The sequence below is a fragment of the Capricornis sumatraensis genome, chromosome 1 (genome assembly GCF_032405125.1).
Source record: "Capricornis sumatraensis isolate serow.1 chromosome 1, serow.2, whole genome shotgun sequence".
Classification (NCBI taxonomy): Eukaryota; Metazoa; Chordata; class Mammalia; order Artiodactyla; family Bovidae; genus Capricornis; species Capricornis sumatraensis.
The window spans coordinates 236,869,967-236,891,289 of NC_091069.1; the positions used below are offsets into that span (position 1 = coordinate 236,869,967).

General features: G+C 39.0%; 1 protein-coding gene across 1 annotated transcript in view; it reads right to left on the bottom strand.

The window, feature by feature from the left end:
- ARMC8 (armadillo repeat containing 8) overlaps positions 1 to 21,323 on the bottom strand; it is a 104,908-nt gene that overhangs the window by 23,584 nt on the left and 60,001 nt on the right. Inside the window, exons 13-14 of the mRNA XM_068985575.1 lie at positions 3,762 to 3,844; positions 3,369 to 3,450 (exon numbers count right to left, since the gene is read on the bottom strand). Of these exons, the coding sequence (XP_068841676.1) occupies positions 3,369 to 3,450; positions 3,762 to 3,844 (165 nt within the window). The remainder of the gene's footprint in view (positions 1 to 3,368; positions 3,451 to 3,761; positions 3,845 to 21,323) is intronic.

The following is a 21,323-nucleotide window of genomic DNA, read 5'->3' on the forward strand; positions in this document are numbered from 1 at the left end:
TACAAAATCAAAGCAATTCTCCTAAAATACTGTGTTTTAAGTCTCCTGTGAATTGTTAGCTGGGTGATCAAGATCAAATCTCATATACTATGGCTGGCCAATCTCTGTGTTTGCCATAATCTACTCTAAGACTCTGTTCACCCTTCCTTTCCCTTGCCATGTCCTTCCTACATCTCTATCCATGCTTTAAAGTCATCTTCTTCCAGAAGCCTTCCTGAAGCCCTTCCAAAAAGAAGTCATTCTATATTCCTGAGTTCACTGCTATTGTCTGTGAGCTCCCTTAGGGCCGTATTACTGTCACTATTCAAATTCTTTGTGCAGCCCTGCCAATCTTCTTTCCTACTTACAAACTAAAGCTTTTTGAAAGAATAATCTATAATATCTATAGTTTAATTTATCCAGGCCTAAGTGGCACTGCACAAAGTGGGCACTCAAAGAATGCTTATGAATTAAGAGAAATAATGATTTTCTAAAATTATACTACTTAGAATCATTGAAATAAGTGAATGTCAAACAAGGCTTTAAAAAGTTGCTTTGTTTCTGGTCTATGTGTTCAGGAATTTACATTAATGTGAATTCAGGGGAGTGTATTTTGGGAGGAAGGGACATGCTGGGTCTTGTTAAGAAAAAAAAAAAAAAACTTTCAAAATGTGTAGTTTTTAAAAAAAGAACCAGTAATAAATAGTTACTACTTGTTTCACAAAGTTGCTTTACTTTTATGATTCATTTTAAAAATATATTATTTGTTTTACAGATATTCATGTGCTTTTACCAGGTTTTATTCTCAAATTAGATACCACTAAATGATAAAACAGAAGACATGCTAGAAAAATTCAAGAAATTCTTGAGAGCATTTACTCAGTACAGTATCAGATATAACACATGAAATTTAGAAGCTGACATCCAACACTGACCAAATAGAATTTCACCAAAATAATAATCCACAAATGAAAGTTTTAGTTAAAACTGAATGCCTACTCTTCTATAGTTTGCTAAGTTACTTCAGTCGTATCCAACTCTGTGCGACCCCATGGACTGCAGCCACCCAGGTTCCTCCATCCATGGGATTTTCCAGGCAAGAGTACTGGAGTGGGTTGCCTTCTCCTGTAACTGCATAGTGATACACCAATTCAACTTACTGCTATGGGGCAAAAACACCATTTAATGAGACATGAAGACAAAGCACAAACCCGACTAAGGGCACACACGCTGTGGACCACAGCACGACTATGACCAGCACAAGTGGGGGGACGGGCGAGGGGAGAAGGATGGGTAAACTACAGCCTCGGGGGCTGGGTGGGGGGGCAGTCTGGATTGACGACGACTAAGCAGACAACAGGATGAGACAGGAAATCAAAACCAATGATGAAAGCAGACACACCGTCAGAGAACTCCAACAGCAAGGAAAACATACGGAACTGTTCCTTAACAAATACTCGGAAAGAAATCAAGCATGAAACCACAGAGAAATCGTCAAAGAATTTTAAATATCAACTAATTAGCCAGTGATGCAAATTATAAAAACTGTGTCAAAAGACCACAAAATGGACTAGTTACCACTTCACAGGCCGCTAAAATGATTCACGGTTAATTTAATTATAAGCTGACTAACAATGCAGCTAACATGAAATGGGTTGTAACAGAAAAAAGTGATAATACAAGTCCAGTTACAAAGCTGAGTGTTGTACACGTGATTTCATGGGGTAAACAGCAATGCACTCACAAAACCCAAGCTAAACACTCAAGAAAGCTGCAACATGTGCTTTAGAGCTGCACACTCGGTCACCAAAAGCCCTAGGTCGTCATCCCATTTTTAGACTCAGAAAAGTGAGGCAGCCCGACATCTTCCCTGGGGCCCTGGGCTTTTAACCTGGTTTCACATGCTAATCAACATTTAAAAACACAGTTTGCTAATCAACATTTAAAAACACAGACAAGAAAAACGGGGAAAAGAATCAATAGACATGCAAGCAATCTCTGAACTAAGAAAAACCTAAAAGTACCTGAAATAAATCACTCATTTACTTTCAGGCTTTTAATACTATACTTTAAATGTGCAAAAATAGTAATAGTTTGATGGTAATTATACCCACATGTACCCAAGTGCACAAATCCTTTTAGACTGCTCATCCAACTTGTGCCCAGGCAGAACTAGTCAGAAACCACTTCTGATTCATATGATAGAGGGGTACTGAGCTGAGTAATCAGAAAATGGCTCCAGAGAAAATATCTGGAAGTTATTTTGGGAAATAGGAGAGCACTTTAAAAAAATCTTGAATGGACAGAATCAATAAACTAAGATGAAGCTGCTACAAAAAAGGTACAATCTAAGAACAAGGAAGAGTGGCAACAGTAAACTCCCTTTCCTGGGGAAGGCACTGGCCCAACCCTTCCAGTTGGTGCCCACCTTCCACCCGGTGCCCACCATGCACCCTCCACTGCAGTCCTGAAGGCGTGCTCAGTCCTCCTTCACACACCACACGTAATGTTTCTGCTCTTCAGGCTGTTCCTCTCTAGGTAATCCTCCTGCCTTCCTTCTGCCTTCAAAGTCACTTTAGAATCTGACAGAAGCCTCCCCCAACTATTCTGACTAACTCTACCACACAGAAGCCTCTACTGTTACCGAGGCTTTTAGCTGAGGGCAAGAACTCTGTAGTACAAATTTTTGGTAGACTTACTGTGCCTGGAGGCTTTCACAGTAGGTACTAAAAAGCAAAACAAAAAGCCAAAAACTTAGACAAAAAAAATGTGCAGATCAAATGCAAAGTATACAGTTGCTTAAAAAAAAGAAAAGAAAAAAGATGGTGAGACCACAGTGACTTGTGGTTCTGTAATGTATGAGGGATAACATTATTAGCAGAAATCTGATGCATATTCTAAATCTCAATTCAGATAATTCTTTGACCTAAACCACCCTTTTTTGTGTGTGTACCCTCAAAGGAAAGACCTTTAGGTCTTAACAAAGAAGTCTTTCTGGAGTGGAGAGGCAGGAAGTAACAACTTTTAAAAAATATTAAGGGAGTGCCAAAAGACTAAGAACAGGTTATATCTGTAAATGTCTGATTCCTTTCTTTTTTAATAAACAAAAATCACAAAGATAACTCTGGATATAAGTCTAAAAAGTAACTGAAGTTTTATTTAATGAAAGAAAGCCAGGTGTGCACTTCCCTTGTCATATATGAGATGCTGACCTCAGAAACACAGTCTGTGTGTTCTAAAGAGGCTTAGAACATCAGATCTGAGGAGATAAATGTTCACAATGCTTTAACATAAAAATCAGACACACTCTTAGATCAGGGAGAGCTGTCAGCTACCTTGCCCACAGTGGGTCTGCGGGAATAGGTGTGGACTTGATGTTTTCTTCTTACCTTCATTAAAGGTTTCCACACAGCATGATCCTGGAAACTGGTTCGAAGCTGCTGCACAGATCTAGATAAACTGTGCAAACATCTACAAAGAATAATCAAAATTAGCTTCACAAGAAGCCAAAACTTTTCCTTTTAAAACACACTGCTGGGCATTGCACAATTACTAATATACATTTCAAGTTTATCTACACACATCGTTAATTCAACTACTTCAGGACTTCATGGGCTTTTCAAGCTAGCTTCTCTGTTAAATAGTGTTACACACTGTACGAATTCACCTGAGAATATGGTCAAGTAACATTTGGATTCTGTGCTTACTCGGTGAAGGTCCGGAAAGGAAAAAGGTTAAACACATGGCAAAGGATTTTTATTCAGGCCATTTAAAGCTCATACCTGACGGCAGCTAACCGCACCTTGACACTAGACTCAGACAAGCCAGTCACAATTCGGTCCATCATATTTTCAGTCTCAATGATCTGGAGAAAAAGGTTAATGCTGCATAAATAACAACACGAAGATGACAAACTTCACTGCTTGTAAATGCAAGTATGTTAATGTCCATTTTACGTTTAACGTTGTTTTTAGCAAGAGTTTTGGCCTCTGGAACAATCACTTTGCAGTGGGGGCAGACAGCTGATCAGGAAGGTGTGACTACCCCACCAAGGAACTGCCAGGCGGAATCGTAGGCGTAAAGGGCAGATTATGTTTTCTTTATTTTTAAAGACACTTAAAACAATAATTACATGTGATAAATAGTGTGGTGGCGTTGCATAAATAGTTTTGAGAAAAAGCAAGATATAACTGAACTACCACTGGGCAGCTTCCTGCCAGAGTGAATTTTTTGAAAAATCATGGTCCACACTCAGTCCTTAAAAAATCTGTGGGTTTCTGACAGAGCCATCCTGTGGCCACTCTCTTACCAAGCAAACTGAAACTAAGATAAATATTTAGAAAAGTAATCTTTACCAACTTTCATTGTAGCATTAAGTCCTGCTACTTGTAATCATTACAGTCATGAAGCTTTATTATTTTTTAAATTTAGAAAAAAGACAGCCTATGATTTTCCAATGTAGAGGCACAAAATAGTATGTGGAAGAAATTAATTTGTGTGGTCCTATGAAAAAGCAGCATAGCAGAAAATGAGCTAATACAATCATAACACAAATATTAACAAAAACAACTACTATTTGTTGAGCACTTCTATGTGGCAGGCATTGTGCTAATAAGTATGTTACATTCTGAGAATTAAGCCTTTTGTAGGCATTATTATTCCCCATCAGCACATTAGGAAATTGAGGAGTCTAGATAACTGAGAGTTTGCCTAGCATCACAGAGCTGAGATAGGAATCCAGGCATCAGACTCTGGAGCCCTCATGCGTAGCCACACTTGTAATACTGCCATGGTCAGAGAAGGTGTGGGTCTGAGCTCGTCAGGTAGCTCCCAGTGCAGGCAACACGACTGGAGTCATTACTTTCACCCGGGAGAACAGCCGGCTGGGGAAACATGTGCAAAGATCACCTGTGGAGTTTAATAAATTCCCAGGTCAATTAAATCACATTCTCTGCGCTGGGACCAGGCACCCATATGTTTTTAGAAAGCTCCTTGGTTAGAGTCTAGTGTGCAGCAAGGTTGAGGGTCACTGACCTAGACTAACATGAGAGGCATTAGAAGCCTGACTTCAGAAGAGGACAGGGTGGGAAATCTCAGGATGTTCAAGCCAAACGGGAAGAGAAGAAAACAGAATTGAAATGAATGGTGCCTAGGAGAAAGACCATCAACTATTAAGGACAGGCAACCACACTGCAGTCACAGGGCAGGAGGAATGCTCATTTTAAAAAAGAAAAAAAAAAAGTAATGATTTGCAGGTTCCAAAGTGGCTGATGAAAACATACATGTTGATCTATTTCTCACCCTAGACCAAACCTCATCTCAGCCTTACCTTTGTGCACATCCGCCTCTGTCCTCACTGTCATCTCCAGCCCCTGAACACCACCCTTCTCACTGTCTACTGATCAACCTAACCCTCATATATCTTCTCTTTGACCTGGATGTCATGCTCAGATACTCCACACAGTAGACTCCTTTCCACTATCCTCCCACCACTCAGTTCTGCTTCAGATCCCCAAATGCTGACTATTTACAATAGCCAGGACACAGAAGCAACCTAGATGTTCACAGAAAGATGAATGGATAAAGAAGATATGGTACATATACACAATGGAATATTACTCAGCCATAAAAAGGAACAAATTTGAGTCAGTGGTAGTGAGGTGGATGAGCCTAGAGCCTGTTATACAGAGTGAAGTAAATCAGAAACACAAAAACAAATATTGTATATTAACACATAAATGTGGAATCTAGAAAAATGGTACTGATGAAAACTATTTGCAGGGAAGCAATGGAGACGCAGATGTAGAGAAAAGGCTTGCGTACATAGCAAGGAAAGGAGTGGGTGGGACGAATGGAAAAAGTAACACTGACATATCCACTCTATTATGTGTAAAACAGATTACTAGTGGGAAGCTGCTGCATAGCACAGGGACCCCAGCCTGGCACTCTGTGATGACTGAGAGGGGTGGAAAGCGGGGAGGAGAGAGAGGCTCAGGAGGGAGGCGACTTATGGATACTTAATGGCTGATTCTTGCTGTTGTATGGCATAAACCAACAACACTGTAAAGCAATTTTCCTCCAATTAAAAAATAAATAAATAAATAACCCTGCTGATATTAGGACAGAAAAACTACCAACCCTGCCTGCCTGGTCCCAGGGCACGCCACCCCGCTCACTGTGGGCCCACGAGCCTCGCACTCTGCTGCAGGAGACACCATTTTTCTCACGATGTTTATCTCCTCCTTCTAGTGCTTCTTATCTCCCTACACCCTCAGTCCCTCTGTGCTCATCTCATTCTCCAAGGACACTGCTTTCTTTCTGGGACACAAGTTGCCTCAACTTCCCTCTTCTCATTAACATGTCTCCATACTTTTCTTCACTCCTGTTGAGGCTGGGTACTTCCAGCTCAAAGCCCTTCTCGCTTCTCCACTCCTCTTCTTGAATCTTTACTCTGCTCTACCCCACTGAGTCCCCTTCCTCCGTCTGCCCCACTTTCCATTCCCACTTCTATTTAAAAGACATAAGTGCCCAAACTTGAGACTTTTCACCCTTTCCCTTCCTTAAATGGACATGCATCCCAAAGCTCTGTTCATCCTCACTCTACATAAATGAAAAGGCTGTGACTTTGAAATCAGCTCGATATGGATACTTCTTTTTCCTGAACTCTAGCTTCATATTCCTAACTGCCTGCTCAATCCAAACTTAATTTCCATGAAGTCTAACCCCTTATGTCCCACACTGAGTTTATCTTCCCTCCTAAATGTGCTCTTTCTCCATGTCTGTCTGTCTGTCACTGTTAAAGGTGTTATTATTCTCCCCATTACCCAGGCGCTACATTTGTTAATTCTGATTTCATCTCTTCCTGAACACCCAATCAAGTGATTTTGCACTCTACACCTTTTATTCATTCTCTTACTGATCTCACTCCAATAAACTTGTTTTAGGACCTTATTACTATTTCTTTGGGATTACAGCCTTTCCCAAGTTATCTAATCTTCCGTGCTACAGCAACTGTCAAAGACTGCTTGACTGACAGGTTCCTTCAATCAAGCACTAGCCATTGTTCTTGAAAAAGGCAAGGCCAAACCATGGGCCTTTGGCATGGGAAGGAAATTAAAAGTTGGGGCAAAAATCTGGGCACTGAATAGCTAGATGCAGAAGTCTGAAAGCTCCTTCTCCATGACTTGGGAAATAATTCCTACTTAAGAATAAGAAGGGATAACTTGGGAGAAACAGTTCCCTGTATTGAGTGTAATCACATTACCAGAAAATAAAGTGTTGAGGGCTGGGGAAGGCGCAGGGGCAGGGACACCTGATTACGCTCCCAGACCTGAGAAATACTATTAGACTGGCTCTGCTGCTTAAGAAACTGGGCACAGTAAATACAGATGTGTAAGAGGCTCCTGGACAATATTTACTGGCCGCATCCCAGCAAAGATGGAAATCTGGCAAGGCACAGGACAGGTGTAGCAATCATGTAGACATACAGATCCATTCCTGCGTCTGAGCAACTCGCTTGACCTCTCTGGGCCTTCAGGAAAACGAGGGGATACAGCAATAATTATTTTAACTCCAATTCTTTGCAGTCAGGGAAATAAAAATCATGTAAGTCTGTCTGGGCAAAACTGCCGTGATGTTCAGAAATGACATGGGGAGCCAGGCTGGTTAGAAGAGAATGGAGACAGTGCAGGACAGGGGGACGAAATCAGGGAGCAGGCAAGGAAGGGCAAACAGGACACAGCTCCTATTTACACGCCCGCATTTATCTATTCAGCAAATATCTGTGTGCTCCCTGAGTGCTAGGCATGGTTTTAAAACTTGAAGATACATTGATGGAGGAGAGAGAACCCTTGTTCCCAATAAACTTACAGTGTTGAATAAGCAAGTGCAATCCACTCTTTAATGAGTGCTATGGCACTTGAATCTATGTCAGCAAGAGCACTTCAGGAATGACACAAGTAATGGGGCTAAGGCAAACAGAGTGAAACAAGTGCAAAAGATAAGCAGGAAAAACGCCCATTCTCAAGAACAAGAGTTCTATTATCAACTGGGAGTAGACATTAATTCGAGAAGAAGATGTTTGGCTCAGACCAGGGATCACTGGAGAACTGTGCTAGTGGTCAGTCACTGAAATATGGAGTGGGGCTTTGAACTTTCTTTCATGTTTCCTGGGGGCTGTGGTGGCTAACACTTCGGGGATAGAGGGGAGCTGTAAGGCAGATGGAAAACCTCGCTCCTCATTTAGGATATCAAGTAGCAGAACTATCTGGAAGTATATTCCCTTCAGACTATTGGTCATAGTCTACCAACATGTCTGCAGTAGGAGGCTCAGATTTGTAACTAAATTCATCATAGCGGATGATGCTATGGTTCCAGAAAGCACACTACTTAAGTGTCTGATCTACCTTTTCCATTAAGGTATCAGTCGGGGAGCAAGTTGGTAAAAATGATGCAAAGTCAGAATGCGAATGAATCTAGGTTTCAAACCCCAGAGTGCCCTGAGAAGCTACATGAATGAGCAACAGGATCTAACTGCAACTGTAGCCTTGAGCATACTGAGATATCTATGCAGGAATAAAAGGAGCACTGTAGTGAATACACTAACCAAAATGAGGATTAAAATGTGATTCAGTTCAGTTCAGCTGCTCAGTCGTGTCCGACTCTGCAACCCCATGGACTGCGGCACAACAGGCTTCCCTGTCCATCACCAACTCCCGGAGCTTGCTTAAACACACGTCCATTGAGTCAGTGATGTCATACAACCATCTCAACCTCTGTCATCCTCTTCTCCTCCCACCTTCTATCTTTCCCAGCATCAGGGTCTTTTCCACTGAGTCAGTTCTTTGCATCAGGTGGCCAAAGTATTGCAGTTTCAACTTCAGTATCAGTCCTTCAAGTGAATATTCAGGACTGATTTCCTTTAGGATGGACTGGTTGGATCTCCTTGCTGTCCAAGGGACTCTCAAGAGTCTTCAACACCACAGTTTAAAAGCAACAATGCTTTAGCACTCAGCTTTCTTTATAGTCCAACTCTCACATCCATACATGACTACTGGAAAAACCATAGCTTTCACTAGATGGATCTTTGTTGCCAAAGTAATGTCTCTGCTTTTTAATATGCTATCTAGGTTGGTCATAACTTTCCTTCCAAAGAGTAAGTGTCTTTTAATTTCATGGCTGCAGTCACCATCTGCAGTGATTTTGGAGTCCAAGAAAATAAAGTCTATCACTGTTTCCATTGCTTCCCCATCTATTTGCCATGAAGTGATGGGACCGGATGCCACGATCTTAGCTTTCTGAATGTTGAGTTTTAAGCCGGCTTTTTCACTCTTCTCTTTCACTTTCATCAAGAGGCTCTTTAGTTCTTCTTCACTTTCTGCCGTAAGGATGGTGTCATCTGTGTATTTGAGGTTATTGATATTTCTCCCAGCAATCTTGATTCCAGCTTGGGCTTTATCCAGCCTGGCATTTCTCATGATGTACTCTGCATATAAGTTAAATAAGCAGGGTGACAATAAACAGCCTTGACGTACTCCTTTCCCAATTTGGAACCAGTCTGTTGTTCCATGCCTGGGTCTAACTGTTGCTTCTTGGAGATAGGAAAAAGCGCGGAATCAAATCCAGAGGAACAATTTTCAGGTCACCTGCGAAGGAGCTGGCAGTGGCCACTGCCATAGTAGCTCTCTGGCCCACATGAAGGTCTAACAGAGCACTGGATAGCTTCTCAGATGTGGGGCTGGAGAGCCAAATACAATAAAACATTCTCCAAGGTGTCTTTCAACGACCCTAGTACTGTGCTGTAGAGTTGGTAATGATGGACAGCCAGTCCTAGTCCCTGCAAAGGATCTTTAGGTCTTTCCAGGTATAAGAGCAATGCTAAGTGGGGTCTGAAGTTGTTCCGCCTCGTGGTTCTTGGAGATTCCTCACCACAGCTCAGCAAATATGCCCTGTGGCATAGCTTGTTGAATCTGTTCTAAGAGAGAGAGATACACAGACATTGCGTCTGGCCAGGAGGAATATTAGTAATGGACTGAATCCTCAGAGTGGAGTCATCTCTCTTTCCCAGCTCTTCAAGGGGACTGGTTTGTACATTTAACTACAGAATTAAAGCATATAAAAAATGCTGTACCCTAAACTGACCACATTTGAGGTCAGTGGGCTAGGTGCTATGTACCCTCTGCTGGTGTCTTCATCACTTTTTGTCTCTGACACTGGAGCTCTCGTAGGGGCAGATGAAGATCTACTGGAATAGCATGTGAGACCCCTGTTTTGGGACAGGAGATCCCTATGGCCTGGGGGAGAGAAGGGGTCAGCGGGAAAATGTAGAACTCAGGTTATCCTAAGGCAGAGGTGCATGGCATACAAGGGAATATTACCAAGTTGAAGGTGAAAGTGAAAGTCGCTCAGTCGTCAGACTCTTTGCAACCCTACATGGCCTTGGCTTAAAAGGGAATTCCCCAGCCCTCCATGAGCTCTAGTGGATCTATAACTTAGCTGTGGCCAAGTCATAAACCACCTCTTTCTCAGAAAACTGAAGAACTGAAGGGTCAGAGAGCTAAAAACAAAACAAGACACGGCTACTCTTCCAGCAAGACCCAGGATGAAGCATTTGCCAAGTACTACAAACTTCAGAGTGGACTTTGAACTTGATGAAATCAGATGAAGATGTGGAAATGGAAACCAGGCAGATTCTTAGCAGCGTCACCAAACTTCTTAGACAATTCAAAGCAGGTGGGCTCAGTTATTTATGCTAATGTGCACAATGGCCAGATAAACACAAGTTAATTCCAAATGGGCTTCTGTGAAAGGTTCCTAGAAAGAGTTCCAACAGAGGATAACAAAACAGAACTGTCCAGAAAGAGCGAAGACTTGGAATCAAACTTTTAAGTCAGAAGACACTGCCATCTAAGATGATAAAGTATCAAATCCAGAAAGTCTAGTTAAGGCAGCAAGGACTAAGCAGTCAAGCAGACTGTAGCACAAGGAGGTCAGGGAGAAAAAGTAGGTCTGGCAAGGGAAAAGGATCTACAAGAGCCCTGAACCTGTTATGTCAACACTTCAGTCTCACAAGTGTCGGTCTCAGGGCGCACACTTGGGCCATTTACATAAGGTCCAGCCCCTCATCTAAGTTATCTTTTTAAAAGATGAGCCCTGTGAACACAAGATCAGGTGACAGTGCAGTTGACTGGCTTTGGAAATGAGGTAAAGGCTGGGAGGATGAAAAGGGGTTAAGAGGTAACAAAGTAAACACTGGAGTGAGGTAAGTACAGCCAGCTGATCTGGTAGACTGAGTAGCATTTGCAGCGGACTAGAGAGGGATCTATTCCTACAAGTAGAAAATCAAACTTGTCCTAGGTTTTAGGCTGTGAGCATACTGATTTTGCCACAGAATACTTAACTAAAGGATATGCTGCCATGCATATCATGGAAATGCTCGAGCACTTAATATTTATAACTCCTGAGTACATCTTCATGCCATTACTCCTTTTTTAAAACAAAGCAAAACAAACAAAATCCCCCAACAGTACATGGCCCTCCATGAATCAAGCAAGGGCAGCTGCAATGCTAGTTCTTAAACAGGTTCAGCTGGAAACCCGACCCTCTTACTGCATTCCCATGGCATTAATGGCAGCAGACACAACTTTCTGAAAGAACTAAATGAACTTATGGCTGTTAATTTTTACTTGAATAATGTTCAAATCTACACAGGTTTTGGAAATAAACTCTGTAAGGTTTTAAAATCTACAGAGGCCTTAGAAATAAATTTCTTTATTGACAATGAGGTCTTCAAAGTTCAGAAAGATTAAGTCACTGATTCAAGTTCTCTAGGCAAATTTGGGGCAAAGCTGACAAGTCAACTCCACCCGATTTTTCCGGCTTCTAGTTTGAGGTCCTTTCTGCTCACTGTGCTTAAGGATGAGATATTTGCTTAGCCTCAGTTATGAGGTTGAGGCCTGAGTTTGAAAATTAGGAATGAAGAGAACTTAAAAGTCTTCAGGGTTGTAGGAACTACAGATTACCTATTGACATCCTAGGCCAATGAAGATTAGTATATACTATACAAGGCAAGAGAGGGCATTGTTAATAAGATAGACAAAGATAACAGAAAAGGTCCAATTCACAACACCTACATGAAAGAAAAATGACAAATCATTCAGCCTGGGTTGGGAGTATAAATGCCAAAGGTCAAAGAGGTTGCAAGTCAATGAAGAAAAGTTGAGAGAACACTGTGAAGAAACCAGAAGAGTGAGTTACACTGACTGTGAAATTCAATTCCCTTATAATCTGCTCTCCATTCTAGAATCAGGACCCAGCTTCAGCAGATACCAACTAAACAGACCAATATTCTACTGTTCTTAGGCTGCAAGCCCTACATGCTCTGGATGAGATCTGCAGGTTTTCTCCAACGACAGCCTATTCTGTCATATTTTTGCCACTGTTCCATACAAGATTTCCTGACATTTTCCTCTGCTGCTGCTGCTGCTAAGTCGCTCCAGTCGTGTCCGATTCTGTGCGACCCCATAGACAGCAGCCCACCAGGCTCCACCGTCCCTGGGATTCTCCAGGCAAGAACACTAGAGTGGGTTGCCATTTCCTTCTCTAATGCGTGAAAGTGAAAAGTGAAAGCGAAGTCGCTCAGTTGTGTCAGACTCTTAACGACCCCACGGACCACAGCCTACCAGGAGCGTCCATCCATGGGATTTTCCAGGCAAAAGTACTGGAGTGGGTTGCCATTGCCTTCTCCGACATTTTCCTCTAGCAAATATTTAAAGAAGAAAGGGTAATTTTTTTACCGGAGACTTTTTTTTTTCCTCTAAAATATACACAGTTTCTCTAAAGACAGATTACTGATCAAAACATTATTATCCTGGAGTCTCAGTAAACATTTTACAAGGCATTTCTTCCCTTCTCTCAGTCTTCCATGGCTCATTTCCACATTCATACCAAACTTCTCTAACCCCACAATCTTGGGAGACAGGGGGTTGGGGGAAATAGTATACGTCCTCTCAGCCAGAGAAACTGAAAACCAAACATCGTAAGAGTTGATCTGCAGAGCCTCCTTTTGGTCCTTTCTCTTGAAGGCACTGAACTAAATTAACATCTAAGCTCTCCTGCAGGTCAAAGCCTGGGAGCAGTATCACTGCTTTGGAGTGGAGGACAAAGAGGAGGGGTTTCTTAGGGTGGGCCTTCTGTATTTCATTCTTGCTTTTAAGCCTCTTTAAGTGGCATTTTGTAATTTCTACCTCTGGACCTTTTTATCTTCTTAAAATGAAAGTAGCTCAGTCATGTCCGACTCTTTGTGACCCCATAGATTGTAGCCCACAAGGCTCCAGTGTCCATGGAATTCTCTGGGCAAGAATACTGGAGTGGGTAGCTGTTCCCTTTTCCAAGGGATCTTCCCAACCCAGGGACTGAACCCAGGTCTCCCATACTGCAGGCAGATTCTTTACCGTCTGAGCCACCAGTGAAGCCCAAGAATACTGGAATGGATAACCTATCCCTTCTCTGCGGAATCTTCCTGACCCAGCAATTGAACCAGGGTCTCCTGCATTGCAGGCGGATTCTTAACAGCTGTGAAACTTCATTTATGCTAAGTGTTTAAAAGAAACACTCAAAAGTTCTAAACTTTTCTACACTGTAGAAAAAAAAATAGGAGAACTCTCTTGGCCCAAACTGTCCTTCTCTTGAAACCAAAAATATAAATATAGCATGCGAGAAATACTTGTAACATCTAAAAACTGATCAACACTTCCTCAGTCAAAAACATATTTCTCTACACATAAGAGTTCAATTTTAAAAGTTCAACCACTAGCTTTATGGCAGAACAAAACCTAAACAGCTGCTGAGTTACACTTTTGTTTTAGCACACAGACAAAACCATTATAAGTGACTATTCAAACAACAGAACTAAAACTTCCCCTCCATCTCCTATTGGTTTTCAGGGGTTTGAATGATGTGCTGCCCCAAGAACCATGCAACACAATGGCTCGCTCAGCCCCTGCTCCTCAGCACAAAGCTGTGCACGCAACAGTCTTAAATATCCTACAGGTTGGCTGCCTGACTTCTGATGTCCAGACATACACAGTTTACTCAATAAATACAAGCATAGTTATCTATTAAGTACTGTGTTTATGGAGCTTACATTCTAGTTATGAACATTATAGCTTGATAAGAGATAACTACTAAAAGATTTCAAAATGCTGCCTCAAGTTCAAATCTATTCCATAAGGAAGCTGTCTACAAAATAAAATTCTGAGATGACATCATTAACTCTGGATGCTTCCTTTCTAGAATATTAATTTACAGTGTAGTCATATCAAGATAGTGGCCTTAGAAACTAACAGCTTCAATGGATGCAGAAGGAAAACAGATATGGAGATATTTTATTTCTTAATATCTTAGAAGGAAAAGATGAGAATGTTTTTAAGTAAACTTCTTTATAATATATAAATGGACTTCAACTACAGTCTTATTTTAATCATATCTAGGTGGATCACAGCAAAAGTGGCTTTCAATGTAGATGAGACTTTTTACATACACATGAGGCGCTAGAATTACTACACAGCAATTTAGTGTCTCATTCCTTAACTGCTTTAAGTTGTAGGCTACCACAAGCTACATATGAGTCTAGTGCTTTATTCTTGGGAATACAGGACGAAGTATATCATAAATGCCACATGAATAAATGGATGTGATTAATGCATCTCATTATTCACTCTGTACCAAAAACTATGTGAGAGAAAAAACACATTTCCTGAATCTTATACTTTGCAACCACTTAATACAGATGATGAAGTTTTCTGAATTCATAGCACTTTTTTTTCAGACTATCACATATCTCCCAGTGAAATTTCTTGCCATTTCATGATTTGGCTCTAGTGGGCATTTAACTTTAGATGAGTAAAGTAATGAAGTGGTTAACAGCAATGGCTGTGGAGTGAGAGAGACTGGAACACAATTTAGGGGCTACCAATTATTGGCTGGATGGTCTTGGTCAAACCACTTGTTTCCTGATCTGTAACAGCTGACCTTACAAGGCTGTGTAAGGTTTAAGGGAGATAATGTGCTAATGCACCTTTATCAGCACAGTGCCCAGCACACAGTAAGTGCTCAATAAACGTTAATTCTGCTAAGTTTGGTTTCCCAACAGATTATCTCTTGATGTAAATATCTGAATTACATGATTTTTACATGCCCCATACCACCGTGCTACAGTCTATGGTGTCACAGAGTCAGACACGACTAGGCGACTGAACAACACCTAACACAATGCTTCATATGTATTAAAGGCTAAACAGATATTTACTTAATAATGGAACTGGATGGATCTTAATTTTTCTCTTTGACAAGGTGAAAAATCTTATTCTGACAACTCTGTTAATCAATACACAGAATCTAAGGTTTCCTACCATAACCAAAAGCTATAATCACCATCCAATTTGTCTGCTATCTGCCACATGCCAAAATCACTCAAACAAGGGAAACAGCACGTAGGACAGCAGCCAGTGGCAATGTCATACTGTCAACACTTGACACTGCCTCTCTTTCAGGAAGTCAGACAACTGATCTCCAAGTCCCCCCTGCCTCCCCTCTGGTTTTGGTAGGGCCCCATTTCTTTCTACAGTCCAGTATGAAGAGACGAATGAGAAATACAGTTTTTCATCAAACTGGTTTATGGGTGTTTCTATTTAGCTATACAGTTTTAGCACAGAGCAGGAAAAATTTTTTCTGCAAAGGGCCAAACAGTAAACTTTTAGGCTTTCTGGGCCATGTGATTGTGCAAAATAGCCACAGGCAATGCATAAACAAGTCAACATGGCTATATTCCAATAAAATTTGATAGATATTTCATCAATTATACCTCAATAAAGCTGAAAAAAGATACAGAGGAAGAAAAACTTTATGGACACAAATTAGAATTTAATTTACTTTTCATGTCAGGAAATATTACTCTTCTTTTGGTTTTCTTCTTCCAACCATTTAAAAATGCAAAAGCCATTTTTAGCTCACAGGCTACACAATTATTACACAGGTGACAAGTACCCACAGGATACAGTTTGCCAACTCCTGTGCTAGCATCAGTACAGGGAAGTGTGTAGCGCTGATTCTGGTTCTTCATCACAAACTCAATCTTCTCAAGGTCTACTTCTCCACAAATATTTCATCATCCCAAACAACTGATTCATTTCTAGATAGAACATTCTTGAAAATCCAACCAAATCACTAATTTTAGCTCTACAGAGACCATAATACAATATGGTCTTTAATATATACCATATTTTAGCCAATTTCTTGGTTTATTAGACATCTGTCTTAATTGTATTATAAACAACTAATGAAACAACCAGTTTGTACTTCTTATTGAAAAAAAGAACAAGAACTTTAATTCAATGATTTATGCCACTACAATACCAGAAAAACAGTATAACTCTCAATTTTATGTCTCCATTTAATGAAACTCTAAACTATAAGTTCATTATTGTATAAATACCTCTATTCTGTATATAGCATTATCGCTCCCAGGTTTGCTTCTTTCAGTATGTTGAAGGCCAAGGGTCTTAATACTGTGAGCAAGTGGCAAAACCTGGTCCTGTCATGGTGAACTCTTTAAAAATACTTACCATCATGAATCAATGCTGCAGAGTTCATTTAAAATTCTTTAGCAGATTAGCTTTCAGATGACAGCTAACAATTTAACCACAGATTAAATCAAGTAATTCTGAATTCTGAATGATTTGTTGTTATTCAGTAGCAGAACCAAGTCCTGAAGGGTGCTATTTCTGTGGTACCGTCGAAAACCTTCAAAATGTTCAAGGCATTTGTTTCAACATGTAGACTAAGGCTTAGAAAGAATTTTCTGCATCTGCCTGATTTCATGGCAGAGACAAATACATAATTTTGACAGTATACCTTTCAGATAACCATTTAGAATTAATGAACTTCACAAAATATTTAAAAATATAAATTCATGGTATAATTATACTGTTACACAGAAGACCAATAATAAAATAAAATAAAGCTACAACAAATGATTTTAGCTTAAAAAGATCAAAGTGAAGCACTTATTAAATTTTTGAGATATTAAAAAGATAGTAAGAAAAGCTGGCCTAAATTTACAAATGTATTTTAAAATCACATAACTTCAAAAACACAGAAGATTTACATTTGTTCAAAATTTGAACATGTGCATTTGGGATATGGTTTCAGAAGAATGATGATTCTTTGGAGAAATGACATCTATGGCAATCATAGACAGTAATAATTAATACTTAGATAAAGTTAGATAGAATTTGGCCTCCTTACTTTGCTCAAGACATCTACTACCTATGCTTTTAACCAATTATTGATTTATATTGTAAATTCTATTTCATTCCAAGAAAAACAAAAGTGTTTTTGTGCTTCAGAGGGCATAATATAGCAACAGAAAAGTTTTGAAAATGAGTATTTTAAATATATTTTAAAATATAAGAGTAGGAAGACAACTTATTAATAAAAGATAAACTAAGGAAAGACCTATGTTTCTGAATTATATTCTTTTTACTAAAACAAATAACTAGTAGTCTTGGAAATTTATAGCACAAAAGGAGTCTTCACTATAAACCTTTTTATTTATGCCCCAATATCATTCAATTTTTTTTCCTAATACACTTAAAAATATATTTATCTTTAATCCTCCAATAAAATTATTCATGGAAGGTACTCTAACAAATGCTTCCATTGATTGAGCACCTACACACACCATGCTAGATATTTCAAATACACTGTATCTCAAACTAAAATGTCCCTGAAGATAAAACTTTCTCTGCTAGGAAAAAGAGGGTATAAGACAAAGTCTCAATCTTCTTTTTGCTTTCCTTTCCTCATTTTTCTCTGCCTATACTTCTCAAAAACACTGTCCAAGAAAAAAAACTGTTCAGTTTAAAAAGAAAATATATCTCACTCTTGGCTACCTTCTTCACATGTGTTATGTAAAAACCACTGTGACTAGTCTTTTTCCCCTTAACAAAGAACAGAAACTTAAGATTTCATGTTTTTGATTCCTGAAGATAGAACGGGCATTTAGAAAACATCAAAATATTAAATGATTCATTTCCAAGCTGATTCAAAGATAGGTCCACTGATATCACCATGTCCACTTTAATTGGTTCCAAGTAATTCTTTGAGACCCTTGCAAATTCTTACTGGGATTTCCTTACTTTTCTCTGACTTACTAAGGTTTTATTATAAATTCTGAATATTAAGGCTGTGTCTTTACTTCTCTATCACACCTGCTGTTTTCCCCCCTCTCTCCACCCATCTAACATTATTTATACAATGTAGGAAGTTCAATCAATCTATGTAGAATTAAATTACTGACCCTCATTAATTATGATTTTCATAAAAATGTGACATTCATTAATTGGGAATTATTTCATCCAGTTGTATATCACTTTACAGAATAGGTTGATTTCTAAGAGTTGGGCTAATTTCTATAAACCAAATCATACTTCTATCCCTAGGGGAAAAATTGTGCAGATTCACATTTGTGAGTGCTATACATCTTTAAAAATCACACACTTAGAAAGGAAAAAACTGAGAAATGGTAAAAAATTATTTCAAAACTAAACAAGTACCATATCATAAAATATGTTCTCTTTGATCTGTATCAAAGTAAGTAGAAGACATGCCCTTGGAATTGTTTGTCTCTTGAAAAATAGAGAATTCCTATATCCCCTCTATGCTAAGTATAGTGAAACCCTTGTCTATATGATCAGATGTAGGTTTTCTCTATTTTAAATCTCCTCTCTTCACATATCTGTAGAATTGCTAGTAAAGTTATGAAAGTTCTTAATGCAGAGAGGTCCATTTATAATACAATTAACAGTGCTTAACAATCCAATTTTGCAATATGGTTCGATTATCTGCTTGTTTTTTTTCTTCCCATTCATCCATTTATTCTTCAAATACTAGTTAAGTGTCAACTATGCACTCAATAGTATTGTAGATGCTGGGAATACAGTGAGGAACAAAATATTTTAAAAAATCCCTGCCCTCGTGGGGCTTACAGTCTAGTTCCTTAAAGGGGATCTCCAGCTAAAATAAAAGTACTCAAAATCCAAGAGGAAAGCTTTCTGAAAGGCTCCATTAGTCTGATATCTCAAAGGAGCAAATGCTACAGTAAGTATTACATTAACATTTGTAACATGTTTTATTTTTATCAAAAATAAAAATAACATCTAGTTGTTTAATTTCCTTACATTTTAATTTATTCATATTTAATATATTCCTAATTTTCCTCAATTTACACTTCCTAGCTATTTCTGATAAATTCTATAACCTCCTTGAAGAAAGTAAGAGAGACAATCCTTTTAAATTTCCAACCTAATTGATGATCAATAGATACCAGTCAAGAGACGGTCTTCAAAAAAGCAGTTCTTTGTTATAAAACAATGGGCTTCACAATTACAGGACTGTTTGCCACTGCTGCTTCTGCATGACTGGGGTTTTGATTGGGATACCAGTACTTGAAATAATTTGTTAGTTTTCTAACTTCTTTGTTACCATCCCATTAACTGAACTTATACTTCTTAGTCAGCGTTACTATGTGGTAAAGGTTATCATTAGAACCTAGACTTTCCCCATGGCAAAGACTATCTGGCATCTTACCTAATTTTTACCTGGCACAGTTGTCAGTGCAGGCACTGCTATTGTGCTCTGGACCCTTCTTTTACCGAGCTCTCAACTCCTACTCTGCCCTTGCTTTCAAAATTGTGAATTATCTAAGTTTAATATGGCCAGGCCACCTCTGTTGTCAAGCTGAGTGGTCCTTCATCTTTTCTTGGGCTTCTTCTCCCTCTTCACGTCACAGCTAATGGTAATGTTTTCCACTTTCACAGCAGGACTCTTTCCACCCTCTTTCACTGACAGGACACCACAGGAAATCAGGAAATTTGTAGGTATGCCACAGAGTGATAAAGGATGCCAAACTAGGAATAAGGATACCAACTTTGTTCTGCACAGGATACCGAAAGATCCAGAAGTATTAAAGGAAATGTCACTCTGCATATGATTTCTGCATTTTCATTTCTATATTTCTCTCTATATATATTCATTTAGCAATATTCATTGAGTGCTTTTGAGGTTCTGGGACTGTTACACAGTTAGTTACTTTTAATGGGAACACACCAACACTGCTTCAAAGCAGGACTGGTACATCTCTGACCTATAGGTCATAATCAGTCTTCAGCTTAATTTTGTGTGGCCCAGAGAGAAGGTATCAAGAAATGAAATCACAGCAGGCCTTAAGAAGTCTTTAGAAGCAGTAAGATAGAGGCAGCCATAATTCCATGAAGAAAGGAGGCCTGTATCTTTCTCCTTTACTTCTGTGTATACCTCTCACTGTCTCTAGTTCTCTGTTCTTCATTCTGCCTCATTTCCTTAATTGGTCATAAAAAGGCAATGGGATATATGTTACTTCCTATATTTATTGAATCACATTCCTATCTTCAATTTAAAGGGCAGACCAATTGAACATCTCTTATTTGTATCCTGGAGCAAACATAAAGCCTTTTTGTTGCTTTTGTTTGGGGTGAGGGAAAAGGAGGGGGTGGAAATAGGTCTACAGTCCTTGAAATCTCTTTCAGAGATTATTACCCACTCATTAACTCAGTAAACTAAAATTCCATCTTGGCATGTACGAAAATTGCATTAAAAAATAAAACAATAATAAACATTGTACTTCAAGAATCTACACCAAAAAATGAGATACAATCAAAGTTCATTAAGGCATAAGTGTAAAAAGTAAATAAATATTTCATAGAGAAACTAAATAAAAATCTATCCAAATAATTATTTCAACAAAAAATAGAATAGAAATAAATGCATTCAAAGGAAGAGCTATCATTTATCATTTTTTACACTGAAAATAAGAATTCTCCACTAGGAACTGTTTTCATGCAGATTTTATCACAAAATTATTTTATATTTTTCAGTTTACAATTTCTCTCTTCAGTAGTTGCTATGAACTGTAAATTATTCATTTGATTCCACAGAAATTAAATATCTTCCTAAAAACTCTATAGAATCCCCATTACATCAGCATACCACAGAATCTTTTCTTCAGCACACACAAAAAAAACTATAATAATTATAACTTATTCTTTATTTGTCATCTTTCTACAGAAATTATCAGGATTTAGCCTTACCAGGAAATTATACACATTATAAATACAAGTTTAGACTACTAATCACCAGACTGTTATGTTGTATTTCTAGAACACGATATCACAAATTAAAGTCATTAATTCCAAAACAATAGTTTATTAACAAAAAAGTACAAAGAAGTACAAATGGACATCCTATTT